Source organism: Hemitrygon akajei, chromosome 16 (genome assembly GCF_048418815.1).
Source record: "Hemitrygon akajei chromosome 16, sHemAka1.3, whole genome shotgun sequence".
NCBI classification, from domain to species: domain Eukaryota; kingdom Metazoa; phylum Chordata; class Chondrichthyes; order Myliobatiformes; family Dasyatidae; genus Hemitrygon; species Hemitrygon akajei.
This window is the reverse complement of record NC_133139.1, coordinates 10,090,230-10,106,422: the sequence shown is the minus strand read 5'-3', so window position 1 is coordinate 10,106,422 and position 16,193 is coordinate 10,090,230. Positions and strand designations below refer to the sequence as shown.

The 16,193-nt window shown below is 44.0% G+C and overlaps 1 protein-coding gene across 2 annotated transcripts in view; it reads left to right on the top strand.

Moving 5' to 3' along the window:
* Positions 1-15,915, top strand: part of mfsd12a (major facilitator superfamily domain containing 12a) — a 59,619-nt gene extending 43,704 nt beyond the window's left edge. Inside the window, exons 5-10 of one of the 2 annotated variants that reach the window (XM_073068215.1) lie at positions 63-155; positions 1,408-1,500; positions 2,861-3,028; positions 4,305-4,399; positions 6,463-6,593; positions 14,867-15,915. In XM_073068215.1, coding sequence (XP_072924316.1) covers positions 63-155; positions 1,408-1,500; positions 2,861-3,028; positions 4,305-4,399; positions 6,463-6,593; positions 14,867-14,943 — 657 coding nt within the window. In that variant the 3' untranslated portion in view covers positions 14,944-15,915. Of the gene's footprint in view, positions 1-62; positions 156-1,407; positions 1,501-2,860; positions 3,029-4,304; positions 4,400-6,462; positions 6,594-9,978; positions 12,832-14,866 lie in introns of those variants that run through there. The other variant, XM_073068216.1, reaches the window with a different exon arrangement.
* The last annotated feature ends 278 nt before the right edge of the window (positions 15,916-16,193 follow it).

Here is a 16,193-nt window from a genome sequence, read left to right as displayed (position 1 = left end):
AGGCTTCCTGTGATTATAGGCAGACAAAGTTGGTCTTCAACAGGGTTCTCTTCTTTTAACAGGTGGCCTTTCTGTATATGTGCACTCGACTTATTGTCAACCTCTCTCAAGTCTACATTGCAATGTACCTAACCTACACTCTAAATCTACCGAAGGTAAGTGTCGGTGAACAAATGCTCGATTATTTGCCAAGCATTCCAGGCTAACTGTTTTGCCGAGGTCGGCAAAGTCTGGGCCGACATCTGGTTTGCTTTATTGAGGTGTCAGAATGATGACTAACCGGGATATGTAAATTAGTGTATGGCCCCTTCTTCCTTTCAACCAGCCTCCACGACCTTCGCTTCTTCACCTTGTCGTGTTGAACGTGGTGGGCACACTGCGTTGCTGCCGTGATGTGTGGCGACTTTTGCGGGCTGACTCCAGCACGCCCTTGGATGCATTGATAGTCAATGCAAACAACGCATCTCACTCTACATGTACATGGGATCAAATCGAATCTAATGATACTTGTGGAGGACAGGTATCCAATAGCAAAAGATCACACAAAGCATTACAAAGAAACAAACTTTTGTTTTGTCTGGTGTCACTTTAGGCTCGTCCACATGAGGAGTGGATAAGGAAGCTTTGGATGTGCAGATAAATGTGGTAGATCTTTAGAACATAGACCATCAGAGCTCTCTGGCTCAAGATGTTCCAACCTTTTAACCTACTCTAAGATCAATCTAACCCTTTCTTCCTACTACAAAACCCTCCTTTTGTCTAACTAAGAGTTTCTTAAACGCTCCTAATAAATCTGCATCTACCCACCACCTCTGGCAGGGCATTCCACGCACCCACCACTCTCAGTGTGTGTATAGAAAAAACTTGTCTCTGACACCTCCAATCACTTTAAAATTACACTCTCTTGTATTAGCCATTTCTGCCCTTGGCTCTTGTCTGTCCACTCGCTCAATGCCTCTTGTCATCTTGTCCACCTCTATGAAGTCAGCTCTCATCCTGCTTTGCTCCAAAGAGAAAAGCTCCAGCTCACTCAACCTATCCTCATAAAGCACTTTTTAAAATCTCAGGATCGTTCTGGTTTCCACGTCCTTCCTATAATGAGAGGACCAGAACTGAACACAATATTCCAACTTATTCCCATAAAACATTGTTTGAAGTATGCGAATAAGAAGTTAATTAGTGGAACTCTATGGACATAAAATCAATCGATGTATGTAAGCCATCTTGTGTGTTTATATTTATTGTGTTTGTTTTTTTTATTGCATTCTTTATCTTACTGTGTTTTTTTTTCTCTGCTGCATTGGATCGAAGTAATTATTTTGTTCTCCTTCACACTCGGGTACTGGAAATTTGATTAAACGATCTTGAATCTTGAACGTGCAGCTTACTTGAATTGTCTTTTTGCAGAAATACATTGCCGTGATCCCCCTGGTGATGTACGTCAGCGGATTTCTGTCCTCACTCCTCATGAAGCCTGTGAACAAGCATATCGGCAGAAATGTGAGTGCTGTTAGCATTGTCAATGTTTTTTTAAAAAATCTACTTGGTGTAAGATTTTTTGGAAGCGTTCATGACTGAATCTTCTCCATGCAAGTGAATGTGTTGTGGTCTACTCATAAAGGTACGGGGAAAGCTTTACAGACAGAACAATATTTTTATTATAATTCTAAGATGTGGTAATGGGTGCAGGTGAAATGAAATGGAAATTTAATTTAAGAACTCATAGATTTGATCTTAAAACAAATGCAGTAGGATCTTAGTGCATAGAAGAGTCCTCTTGACCTTTACACTGATGCTGACTGTTAGCCACAAGCAACTTTCCCTGACGTTTGAGGTTGGAGAGAAAGTTACATTCGGCGTTAGTAAGACCAATGTGGCTATGCCTTCCACTTTCACAACTACTGTGTTGCATTGCGCAGTAGAAATTTGCAGTGTACTTGTGAGTTTAAAACAAAACTGCTGTCTCACAATTGTTCAGAAAAGCAGTTAATTATCTTGAATGAGGAGAGCAGACGCTGGAACAGAGGATTAATTTGTCTCGCCATCCACCCTCTTTCCCCCCCCCCTCCCCGACCTCCTCTCTTCCCTACTTCCCCCCCCCCCCCCCCATGCTCACTTGTTGAAGTTCAAGGTAAACTTACTGTCAAAGTACATTTATGGCATTGGTGAGGCCGAATTTGGAGTATTGGGTGCAGTCTTGGTCACCGAATTACAGGAAGGGTATTAATAAGGTTGAAAGAGTTCAGAGAAGGTTTACAAGGATGTTGTCGGGACTTGAGAAACTGAGTTACAGAGAAAGGTTGAATAGGTTAGGACTTTATTCCCTGCAGCGTAGAAGAATGAGGGGAGATTTGATAGAGGTATATAAAATTATGATGGGTATAGACAGAGTGAATGCAAGCAGGCTTTTTCCACTGAGGTTAGGGGAGAAAAAAACCAGAGGACATTGGTTAAGGGTGAAGGGGGAAAAGTTTAAAGGGAACATTAGTGGGGGGGGCTTCTTCACACACAGAGTGGTGGGAGTGTGGAATGAGCTGCCAGTTGAAGTGGTCAATGCAGGCTCACTTTTAACATTTAAGAAAAACGTGGACAGGTACATGGATGAGAGGGGTATGGAGGGATATGGTCCAGGTGCAGGTCAGTGGGACTAGGTAGAAAAATGGTTCGGCACAGCCAAGAAGGGCCAAAAGGCCTGTTTCTGTGCTGTAATGTTCTAAGGTAATACGTACTACCTTGAGATTCATTTTCATGTCGATACTTACAAGGAAATCAAATGCAATATAATTGTACGAAGGACAATACGTTAATATTGTTGACATCTCCTCTCAATTTATGACTTACCTGTATCTCTCTCTTCTAGATGACCTACTTCGTCGGGCTTGTGATGATCTTGGCGTTTGCTTATTGGGTCTGGTTTTTCCAGATCAAGAGTAGTGTGTTCGGGGCTGCTGTTCTCCTCGGCTGTGGCTCTGCCACGATTTTGGTGACCTCCCTCTCCATGACGGCTGATCTCATAGGAGAACACACTGTAAGGAATTGGGGTGCCTGGTGAAATCTGTGTGGAGGGTGGCAGGGGGCATGGGAGTAAAGTTTTCTGTAGTGTGGATCATCTTCTCCCCTGAAAGCTCTGCCTTGTAGAAACCGGCACCTGTGACCCACTGCAAACAAAATAAGGTTCAAACACAGCCACCAGAACGAGGATTGAGTTTTCACTGCTGACTGTTTTGGGCAATTTTGCAATCAGGGTGGTCTGCATATAATGAGCACTGAGCTGAAATTAATATGCTTGGACTCTCTTCTGTTGCCTTCTGTGCGTGGTGGTGGGGGGTGGTTGATATTTTTCTTTGAATGGGTTCCATGGTTTTCTTTGTTTTGTGGCTGTCTGTGGGGAAGACGAATGTCAGGGTGTATACGTACTTCGATGATAAATGTACTTTGAATATTTGAATCCTTGAACTTGGAAACCAGCATCTTCACTACGTCCTTGGCTGTTGATTTGTTGCACTTTGCCAACGGTTTGTCAAAAGAGCGGAGATCCAGGAAGACTGGAAAGTGCTTTGCAGAGCCAAGTTCCATTTCCACCCTCCCCACTTCCTCCAAGTACCTCCACGGTACTGCTGGTCCCACCAATGTCAAACAGGAGAGGAAGCCTCGATTTTCCCGTATCTAGTAACACAAATGGGACGTATAATGAGTGGGGATTCTGTCTCCTTCCGCAGGTATGCCAGGAAAGAACTTGAGGTGGCAAGGTAGATACCTCAGTGGAAAGCTGTGTCAGTGACCTGAGTTCAAATCCGCCTCTGTCTACAAGGAGTTTGTATGTTCTCCCATGATAGTGGTGTAATGGCGGTGGAGAATGTAAGAACAGAACTAGGCCATTCAGTCCATTGAGTCTGCTCCGCCATTCCATCATGGCTGATTTATTATCTCTCTCAACCCCATTCTCCTGCCTTTTCCCCGTAACCTGTGACACCCTGACTAATCAAGAACTTATCGACCTCTGCTTTAAATATACTCAATATCTTGGCCTCCACAGCCATCTGTGGCAAGGAATTCCACAGATTTGCCACCCTGTGGCTCAGGAAATTCCCCCCTGAAGGGACACGTAGGACGAGGTTTGGCACTGATGACCCCTCCCCCTGTAGTTCCAAGTTTGTTTCCATCTTGTCTCTCCACCATTCAGCCTGATGACCACTAGGGGGACTTCCCTCTCCCTGAGGTGATGTGTGTAGTGACCTCACTCGTCTTGATGGTCTCTGGGAGAAGACCTCAGCAGTGACTCGTCTCTCTGTTTCCTCTTACAGCAAAGTGGGGCCTTTGTCTACGGATCCATGAGCTTCACCGACAAAGTAGCCAATGGACTTGGAGTGCTCATTATTCAGAGCCTTCATCCTTGCAAGTAAGTCTGCACTTGCGTTTTCGGAAGTAAAAGATTAGCTTTTTATTTGTTGGCAGTACATACAGGGAATTGTGTCAACGACCAAAACAGTCGGAGGATTGTGCTGGGTGGCAACCCACAAGTAGCCCCAGGATTCACCCGCGTAGCCCAGGATTCACTTAACACTAACCCGTACGTCTTTGGACCGCGGGAGGAAACCGTAGCATCTGGAGGAAACCCACACATTTATGGGGAGAATGTACTGTCTTCTTACCGACGGACGAACCCAAGTCTGTGAGGAGAAAAGATTTAAAGTGGAGCTAGAGGCAAATTTTTCTACATTGGGTGCTGGGTATGTGTGTATTTTGATGTTGTCGTTGGTTGTTCCGCATGTCCAGTAGATGGCGCCCCACCACCATGGTACTGTATAGGAGCAAACACGAGGAAATCTGCAGATGCTGGAAATTCAAACAACAACACACACTAAATGCTGGTGGAACACAGCAGGCCAGGCAGCATCGATAAGGAGAAGCACTGTATAGGAGCAAGCTTTCCATGAACACCCGTACCATTGCACATGGCAAGGCTCATGGATATCCCGGGCCAGTGTACACTCCAGAACGGAGTTTGTTTGGGAATTCTGCCCTCCTGGAGGGAAGGAGGAATTGTGGGATCAGTTTCATTTGGAAATGGAAATTTGTCAGAAGTCTGTTGGGGCGTTGGGAAGGTGAAAGGTAACAGAACAATCATACTTCCATGTCTCCACCTGAAGCTAAGATCCTCAGTCAGTGAAATTCAACCCAGAATCAGGCCCTTCAGCCCACTAAATTGATGCTGGTCATCAATCACCCATTGCCGCCAATCCAACAGACCTTATGCACATCAGACTCCGCCAGCTTCCTCTATTCCCTTACGCCCTGGAGGGGCAATTTAAAATGGGTAATTAACCTACCAAACAGTACATTCATGGAATGCAGAGGGGGAAGGAAGCCAAGAGGGCAGAGAGAACATGCAGACTTCAAAGAGACAGGATGGACTGTGAGGCAGTGTCTCTAGTAGTGGAACCATGCCTCTGGGCAGTTAGCTGGAATCCAGAGGCAGATAATGTGGCGTGGAAGTGCAGTGGTTAGCATAACACTTTACAGCATCGCTCTCTGTAAGGAGTTTGTACGTTCTCCCCGTGATCGCGCGGGTTTCCTCCGGGTGCTCTGGTTTCCTCCCACATTCCAAAGATGTACCGGTTAGATACTTTCTGACTTGCTGAGTTCCTCTAGCATTTTCTGCACATGTTGCTTAAGAACTCCAGCACCTACAGCTAAGCCACACGTGAAGGCCAGGGGCTGGACTTGGTTGTCAGAGACTATTTGAGGGGCACGCCATTGGGAGCATTTAGTAGATAGTGGAGCTTATCCCCACTAGCACCCTTGGCTTTAACAACCTCAAGGAGCTGTTTCTACTGACAGGAGAAGGGGCAAAGACAGGTAACTGGTGCCTTAAAACCAGTGGCTTTGGGCAGCTGGGGCCCGTCAGCCGTGGTTGGCAGCTCACCTAGGAGAAGGAAAGCTTTGATGTCAAACCTTGTGGCTGTACCCACTCACAAGGAAGGCTCTGGGAATAAACTCACGAGGGAAATATCCGGAGCTGGAGTCCCAAAGGCAGCTCTCCATTGAGTTTAACCCTGACTGGCAACTCCTGCGCTGCCGCTGGTGCCAAACTGTATCGGTCTCTGCCGTTCCTTTGGATTCATCAGGGGAGCCTGCTACAGGGGCAACAGCTCGCTCTCCATATCGTACTGCCCCTGCTCGTGTATCTAGGCGGCTAGGACGCAACACCGTGGTCAACCCCGACCGACGGAGGCCAGCGCCTGCAGAATCACTTGTGCTCAGGATGTGCATCTTGTCAGTATTAATTTGTGAGCAGGCTGTGTTGGTGTCAGAAGTGAGCCGACTCTTGCCGGCTGCCCCAGCTAGCATTGACACAAACACATCTTACTGCGTGTCTCCATGTACGTGTGACAAATCTTAATCTTAATCTGACACCTTTATGATCAATATTTGAGGATTTTGTTTGTTTTCCCCTTCTAGGACCCAGAGCTGCTGTGCACAATGTGGGCCATTCTATCACCTGGTCATGGCGTTAGTGACCGGCTGCATCGGCTGCGTGGCGCTCATTTCATTGGGAGCCACTCGAATCTGGCCAATTAAGATTAGGAACCGTGAGTAGCAACCAGACAATCTCACCTGATTTGTATTATTACAGGATCTTGGTAATAGAAATCTTCACAAGGGTGTTACCACAGATGGTATTTACTTAGTATGTAGACGATTTTCTAAATAGATAGATAGATAGATAGATACTTTATTCATCCCCATGGGGAAATTCAACTTTTTTTCCAATGTCCCATACACTTGTTGTAGCAAAACTAATTACATACAATACTTAACTCAGTAAAAAATATGATATGCATCTAAATCACTATCTCAAAAAGCATTAATAATAGCTTTTAAAAAGTTCTTAAGTCCTGGCGGTAGAATTGTAAAGCCTAATGGCATTGGGGAGTATTGACCTCTTCATCCTGTCTGAGGAGCATTGTATCGATAGTAACCTGTCGCTGAAACTGCTTCTCTGTCTCTGGATGGTGCTATGTAGAGGATGTTCAGAGTTATCCATAATTGACCGTAGCCTACTCAGCGCCCTTCGCTCAGCTACCAATGTTAAACTCTCCAGTACTTTGCCCACGACAGAGCCCGCCTTCCTTACCAGCTTATTAAGACCCGTGAGGCGTCCCTCTTCTTAATGCTTCCTCCCCAACACGCCACCACAAAGAAGAGGGCGCTCTCCACAACTGACCTATAGAACATCTTCAGCATCTCACTACAGACATTGAATGACGCCAACCTTCTAAGGAAGTACAGTCGACTCTGTGCCTTCCTGCACAAGGCATCTGTGTTGGCAGTCCAGTCTAGCTTCTCGTCTAACTGTACTCCCAGATACTTGTAGGTCTTGACCTGCTCCACACATTCTCCATTAATGATCACTGGCTCCATATGAGGCCTAGATCTCCTAAAGTCCACCACCATCTCCTTGGTCTTGGTGATATTGAGACGCAGGTAGTTTGAGTTGCACCATATCACAAAGTCCTGTATCAGTTTCCTATACTCCTCCTCCTGTCCATTCCTGACACACCCCACTATGGCCGTGTCATCAGCGAACTTCTGCACATGGCAGGACTCCGAGTTATATTGGAAGTCTGATGTGTACAGGGTGAACAGGACCGGAGAGAGTACGGTTCCCTGCGGCGCTCCTGTGCTGCTGACCACCGTGTCAGACCTACAGTCTCCCAACCGCACATACTGAGGTCTATCTGTCAAGTAGTCCACTATCCAATCCACCATGTGAGAGTCTACTCCCATCTCCGTTAGTTTGTGCCTTAAGATCTTGGGCTGGATGGTGAATTCAGAAATCAGAGATGCAAAGGGACTTGGGAGTCCTCGTGCAGGATCCCATAGGCGTTAGCTTACAGGATGAGTTGGTGATGAGGAAGGCAAATGCAATGTTAGCATTCGTTTCGAGAGGACTAGAATAGAAAAGCAAGGATGTAATGCTGAGGCTTTGGTCAGACCACACTTGGAATATTGTGAGCAGTTTGGGTCTCTTATCTAAGAATGGATGTCCTGGTGTTGGAGAGAATCCAGGGAAGGTTTAAGAGCCTGATCCCAGGAATGAAAAAGTTGATCTTTGAGGAGTGTTTAATGCCTCTGGGCCTGCACTCACTAGATTTAGAAGAATGGGTGGGGGATCTCATTGAAACTTACCAGATATTTGAATGCCTAGATAGATTGGATGTGGAGAAAATGTTTCCAATAGTGTGAGAGTCTAAAATTAGAGAGCACAGCCTCAGAATAGGGCATCCCTTTAGTTGGTAATTTGATGGCATGCAATTTGAAAGACTAGGTTTGCTTGCACAGATGAGAATCCCATTCTTTGGGTGGCAAGGTAGTGTAGCCGTCAGCATGTTACTTTACAACACCGACGACCAGGGTTAAATTCCTGCCGCTGTCTGTAAAGAGTTTGTACGTTCTCCCCTTGACTTCTTTATAAAATATTGGTCGGACCACATATGGAGTATTGTAAGCAGTTTTTGGCTTCTTATTTGAGAAAGGATGTGCTGGCATTGGAGAGGGTCCAAAGGAGGTTCATGAGGTCGATCCCTGGAATGTAAGGGATGAGTGTGAGGAGTGTGTGTTGGCTCATGGACTGTACTCACTGGAGTTTAGAAGAATGGTGGGGGGGGGGGGGGGATCTCATTAAAACCTATCAAATATTGAAAGACCTAGATAGAGTGGATGTGGGGAGGATGTTTCCTATGGTGGGAGAGTCTAGCACAAGAGGACACAGCCTCAGACTAAAAGAGAGGTCCATTTAGAACAGAGATGAGGAGGAATTTCTTCAACCAGAGATTGCCACAGATGGCTGTGAAGGCCAAGTCTTTGGGTATATTTAAAGCGGAGGTTGATGGGTTCTTGTTTAGTGAGGGTACCAAAGGTTATGGGGAGAAGGCAGGAGGATGGTGTTGAGAGGGAAAATAAATCAGTCACGATAGAACGGCAGAACAGACTCAGTGGGCCGAGAGGCCTAATTCTGCTCCTATTTTATGGTCTTGTGTGTGCAGCGTAACTGAACCCCCATCGCTGCTGTTCTCTCCTGATGACCAGCTTTCAGTCTTTGGACATCCAACAGGGGAATGTTTCTTTTCCACCACAAAAAATAGCTTCTCCTCTGAAAAGTTGTTGGTTTTGGATCAAGTCACTGACTGGCTGACTTTTATTGTCCTGTTAGTCGCTGAATGACACCTGACTCTCTACGGCACGGGTTTCTTAACCTTTTTTATGTCATGACCCCTCAACAATAGCTATTAATCAAGAGTTTAATGAGCTGTGGACCCAAGTTTGGTCAGTCTGCTCCAAAGCAGACACAACACTGGACCAACTCAGTGGGTTAGCATCTCCTGGAGAGTCAACGTTTCTGGTCAAGGCCCTTGGTCTGGACTGAAAGAGGGGAGATCGAATGCCAGTATAAAACGATTTATTTATTTATCGAGTTACAGTGCGGAATAGGCCCTTCCACCCCTCGAAACGCACTGTCCAGCAACCCGTTTTAACCCTCGCCTAATCACAGGACCAATTAAACTACTAACCGGTACGCCTTTGGACCGTGGGCGGAAGCCGGAGCACCCGGAGGAAACCCGCACAGTCACAGGGAGAACGTACAAACTCCTGACAGACTGCGCTGGAATTGAACTCCGAACTCCGGAATTCCCTGAGCGGTAACAATCTCGCGCGACCACAGTGTAGGTGGAGGAAGGGAGAGTAGAAACGGCATCAGAAGCTGGGAGGTTTTGGGTGGACGCCTCTAAGATGGAATCTGGGAGAGGAAGGTGGAGCGTGGAATCAAGTGGGGGGGGGGAGGTGAGCCTGTGGGAGGAGTGTCTGGGGTATGGGCAGATGGAGTGGGTCTCCACTTAACTGCGTTCGTAATTGGAATAGTTTCTACTGAACTCTCGCTAGGTACCAAAACTCTTCTCATTATCTGTATTTCAGGGCAAGAAGATAATTTTGTTCAAAGCCAGAATCGGATTGACAGCTCGTAGATTTGTAGTAGATTTCAATCCTCTATTTTAACATGAATTCACTAAACAGAGAAGTACAACAGATGAACCTAAAAGGCATATCTACTTTAATGTCTTTAACTTGCTAAACTAAATGCGTTTTTAAACTTAGAGATCAAAATATTAGATTGTAACAGGGGCCTAACCTTGGTGTCAGTATCAGCTCAATGGTCAAACTTAAAAATAGAATTTGTTTTCTACCTGCTTGGGTTTCTCGAAATGCTTCACAGCCAAAGGGCATCGTGAGTACGCAGAGAGCAAGATTCTTCATAAGCCCATCATCCCTACCGGGGCCTAGACTGCCAACAGCAGCTCGCCAGCGTCCTCTGTCCTGGGCTGAAAGAAAGTTGACCGGCCCTGTGCCTTCCGCCTTCACCACACGACTCCATTCGTCTCCTAAACAAAAATCCTCCTCCTCCCAGGGATAAGGTCTTTGGAGCCTCTGTTGGCGTATCTGTAGCTCTTGAGTTCTTATGGGATGGGGCTGCTAGTCCCGTGCCCACCCTCCTCCTCTAGCACCCGGGTTTGGGACCGTCCCTGGCAGAGTGAAATGGACAGATGTTGGCCAGGACATTGGTAAGACACAAGCAGGGGTAGGCCTTTGGGCCTGCACTGCCGTTCAGTCAGACCACGGCTTGTCTGATCCTGGACTCTGCTCTACTTTCCTGGCTCTTTTCCCGTACCTCTTGACATTCATGTGGACTAAAACTCAGATGTGACCTTGGATGAAGCGGACTAAAACCAGCAGCTTGAGAAGATTTGTATCTGAGAGATCAGCAGTTTCAGAATGCGTATGCAGTATACAACCCTCAGATTTGTCTTCTCACAGACAGCTATGAAACAAAGGAAACATGGAGCACATTCAAAGATGAACATTGACCCCTCTCCAACATGCAAAAAAAAAGCTCAAATTGCACAATCAGCAAAAATAAAACGAGTGAAAATTATAGGAAAGATGTCAACAAAATAGAGAGAGTACAGAGGAGATTTACTAGAATGTTACCTGGGTGTCAGCACCTAAGTTACAGGGAAAGGTTGAACAAGTTAGGTCTATATTCTTCGGAGCGTAGAAGGTTGAGGGGGGACTTGATAGAGGTATTTAAAATTATGAGGGGGATAGATAGAGTTGATGTGGATAGGCTTTTTCCATTGAGAGTAGGGGAGATTCAAACAAGAGGACATGAGTTGAAATTTAGGGGGCAAAAGTTTAGGGGTAACACGAGGGGGAACTTTACTCAGAGAGTGGTAACTGTGTGGAATGAGCTTCCAGTAGAAGTGGTAGAAGCAGGTTCGGTATTGTTATTTAAAAAATATTGGATAGGTATACGGACAGGAAAGGAATGGAGAGTTATGGGCTGAGTGCAGGTCGGTGGGACTAGGTGAGAGTAAGCATTCGGCATGGACTAGAAGGCCTGTTTCCATGCTGTAATTGTTATATGGTTATATGAAAAACACGGAATATAAAGCACCAATCCACAAACACATCAGAAGACTTTAGGCACATTCAACTCAGCTCAGTTCAGTTCAATCTAGCACTGTGTCACTTGTTATCTCCAGGTCGTCTCCCCAATCGATATCACACAGTCACAACAAAAAAGGGAGCTGCACAGTCTAGTCCGCAATAGTTACTCAAGCTGGAATGGACATCCAGGGAAATAGTTCACCATAACTTGCTGGTCTTTTACCTGAATTTTCTTTTGGACAACTGAAGTATTCTGCTATCTGGATTGAATGGTAGTTACCCAACATCTTGCTCCAAGAGCAAGATTTCTCCTGGACAATGTTAATGATTCAAAAAAAAAACCTGGTGGGAAGGGAAACTGATTATTTACCCATTTAGTTTCAGAATTTGTGGGAACTGGCTGGGCCTTAGCTGGTTTTATCCAAGATGGCTTCTGAAGTTCCGTATCATAGCAACAAACCCTTGATGGTCTGTGAAACATTTTGAGATGCCCAAGATTGTGAATTATTCTATAAATAAATACAAATGCTCTCCTCCTCATCCTTAGTAAAGTTGTTCAGAATACAACATGATCCCTGAATTTACCTTTGCAATTAACTTAAATCTGAGATAAATATAACTGTATACAGTAAATGATTTTCTATAAGCTAACATAAACTGTAAAAACAAAAACAATCTGTATTTGTACCTTGATCAATCTGATGTGCTGTTTGTAATGGGAATGACATGCGACACTATTACTAGTTAATATGCATTTTTTCATGTTTCTTTTTAGTTATCTTTTAGATGCTTCTTAAAATTTCCAAAGGTGGCCATTTTAATCATGAGCTATCTTGTTAACCAATATTTCTTTTTTGCGTTACACAACAAGCAAGAATAGGCCAGTTCTGCCATTCAGTAAGATCCGTGCTTCACACATGCTTGATTGATTTCTAACTTCAGCTCCACATTCCTGTCTACCACCAGCAGCCATTCCTTCCATTCCCCACCACAAATCTACCTCTGGCGTTTTTAAAAATCATTCAACAATCCTGTTTCCACCACCCTTTGATGAAGAGTTGTAAAGATTCTTAACCCTTTCTGAGAAAAGAAAATTTTACCTCATAAACAGGAGATTCTGCAGATGCTGGAAATCCTGAGCAGCGCACACAAACTCAGCAAGGCGGGCAGCATCTATGGAGAGGGCTAAACATTCGGTGTTTCAAGCCGAGACCCTTCACCGGGACTGGAAAGGAAGAGCAGCAGGTGGGAGAAGGAAGGGAGCACCAACTGGCAGGTGATAGGAGAGACCAGATGAGTAGGAAGGTGGGTGGGTGGGGAAGGGGATGAAGTGAGAAGCTGGGAGGGGATTGATGGAAGAGATAAAGGGCTGAAAAAGGAGCAATCAGATCAGGGAGGAGAGTGGAAATCTGATAGGGGAGGAGTAGTTTTCCACTGAGGGTGGGTGGGATACAACTAGAGGCCATAGATCAGGGATGAAAGGTGAAAAGTTTAGAGGGGGGCATGAGGAGGAACTTCTTCACTCAGAGGGTGGAAGAGTATGGAACGTGCTGCCAGTACAAGTGGTGTGTGTAAGCTCAATTTTGACAGTTAAGCCAAGTTTCGATAGGTGTGTGGATGGTAGAGTTATGAAGGGCTACGGTATGGGTGCAGGTCGATGGGAGTAAGCAGTTTAAATAGCACAGAGAAGATGGGCTGAAGGGCCTGTTTCAGTGCTGCACTTCTCTATAACTCTATAAATTTTTGTCTTAAATGGGCAACGTCTTTAAAACTATGACTCCTAGTTCTATTTTCTCCTAAAAGAAGGAAATATCCTCTCCACATTCACCCTTAACATCAAAATGGCTGCCTTTGAGTTTCATTAACTTCTTTGTCATTTTTACTCAAATCATTGCTTGTCCTCAGCTTTTCTGTTTTATTATTTAAGCACGACCATTTTGTTTTCGGCATAAGTGTACAGTTGTCATTTCAATTCCATTGCAAATTGCCCAAAGCTGAGTTATTAAGCTAAATGGTTATAGTCTTGTGAAGAATTAAAGTTAAATGAATATATATTAAATGCTGCTAAATATTTTTTGTGGAGAAAAGCTAAATCTCAGTGGTTGAACTATGCACAAGTAAAGTAAAAATCTGTTATTAATTCTTGTGTTAATAAACTTCATCTCGAGCAGTATATTTTTCACAAATTTACAATATTGTATATTTTAATGTGAAAAATATTGTGTATTATGTAACACTACACAAATTTTAAATGATTACTAAATACTCATTAATATGCTATACTTGTAATATATTCAAAGAAAATCTATAAATGTCAGTCTTTAAAAACTCTTATGTACTATTTAGTGTAATTTCATCATGACAAGATTTATACAGAAAATACTCAAATAAATGCACATAAACAGTGTTTTAACAGTATATTAAAATCTGCATAGTTTATTCCATAATTGTAAATTGAGCACAATGTTAAATCTAACTTTCAGGGTATTCTGAAAAGTCTTATTTTATCAATGGCTTCATTTGACAGGTTTATTGCAGCAGTTTACACGGACACTTTGGCATTAAATTCAATCACCTTTGTTTACAAGAACACAATTACTTCCCAAGTTCTGGGAAGTGCCTTTGCAAATTGTATGGTTAAGTATCGGATGTTAAACTGACGCAGTGCTACAGAGGCTGGAAATCAAAACTGGAAACAGAAAGGCCTGAGACGCGAGTATTTCCAGGATTTGTGTGTTTGGTGTTTTCAACAAGCTTGCAGTAATCCTACCAAAATGTTGAATGTTCTGCCTGGGGAGTCAACATCCCAACAGCATTAACTTTGAGTTAATTGAGTTCCAATTTTGGTTAACCTGACCTCTTACTCTCTCCTCGTATCTACTCAAGTCTTCTTGTACACCCCCTTCTTTTCAAACTGCCCCTGCTCCTTTCCCATTGCCAATTGACTCCATATCTGCATCACCCACACCAACTTATTCCACTTTACCCCCTGTCCTCGTCAACTTCCTTATTTGGTTCAACTCCTCATCAAATTCCAGTATCTACAGCCCCAGGTGAGGACTGGTGTGTCTCTTCCTGACTTCCCTTTCCCGCAGCCCACGATCAGTTCCTCGGTCTTACTGATGCTGAGTTCCATGGTGGTCGTTGTGGAACAACTCAACCAGCCGATCTATCTCACTCCTGTTCCCGTCCTCACCTGATAAGTAATTTATAGATCACTTATTTCTTATGCTTTATCAAACTCAAGTACTTGAAGTACAAAATACCATGGTCTACTTCTAAGTTTAAAATTGAAAATGTAAGTGTCACGGTCTTAATTTGTTTGTTAACCTATGCCCTTTTTTGTCTGAAAACGTAGGTTGTGATGCTGGATTGATCGTACCTCCCACTCATAAGAAGGAAGTGGACTCTGGTGACTATAGAACAATAAACTGATGGACTGATCTGGGCACCACACAGAGCAGCCATGCAGAGAAAGGGAATGGACACAAGGTGCACCTCAGTATTTCTGAAGTTCATGGCTTCGGGCCAGTAATATTTTAGCCCTAGAGCTGATCAGCATCTACCTCCCGTGGGTCACCTGTGGAATTCTTTAATGACCCATAGTCCAACTGTGTTGGTGATTGCTTTGAAGGCAGACAATCTGAATACTTGAACTGTTGTTTTATATATGATCACTGTCTCTTGGTATAACTGCACAATCTGGGGTGATAATGAAGATTGAAATGACCATGTGGGGATATTTTAATGCCCTTTGCACTTTCTGACCCAGAGGTTGAGGCAAATAGTTGACGTTGGTTTGGAATTTGCTTAGATTAACCCTTTCCTGTAAAACACCTAGTGCATCTTTAGAATGAAGGAGGGTCACCAGCAGATGCACGTGCTGATTTCAGACCCGTAGTCAGCGGGGCAACTACAATTTACTTTGCACAAAATCCTGTTGAAATGTGGTCTGGAACTGCTGACTCTTTACAACACTTTAAATATTTCTGAGGTGGACCACTGGTTCACTCTTTGGTCACTAAACAGGTCAGTCACCTGGGGGGGTGTGGGGAGAACAGTAAACATATTTTGCGTAGATAATGTGTGCTGAAATAGTGTAAAGTGTTTATGTGGTGGTGGGGAAGTCCTTTAAAAGCTGCATATTTTAAATAAACAGGGGAGCTCTGTCAAACGTGATTAAACTTTATGATAAAATTCTTGGCTTCTGTTGTATAATGAATTTCGGTTTTTAATGCTCTTTTATGTGAGTCTATCTTCGGGGCAAGTACATGTCGGCTATATTTCTGGACCAAGAACACATTTTGTAAATTCTTTTATACTGGTAATGTGATTAACATGGATATGCAATGACTTTAAAATATATTTACCTTGATGAACTCTAATAAATGGACAGATTTGCATTAACTACAGAATGGAGCATTTACTAAACAATCACGTGGGATAGAATTCTCCAAAATTAAATAAAAATTAATAGGAATTGTCACTTTATTAAGTGCACCTTGTTAATGCAAATATCTGATCAGCCAATCGTGTGGCAACAATTCAGAGCATAAAACGTTCATAAAACGATTTAGTTCTTGTTCGGAGCAAATGTGATTGAAGTGCCTGTCCCCATACACTGGTCAACTTGGCAGGACCGATGCTATTCAATCCTCCGCAATATCCACCCCCCTCCGGTCACA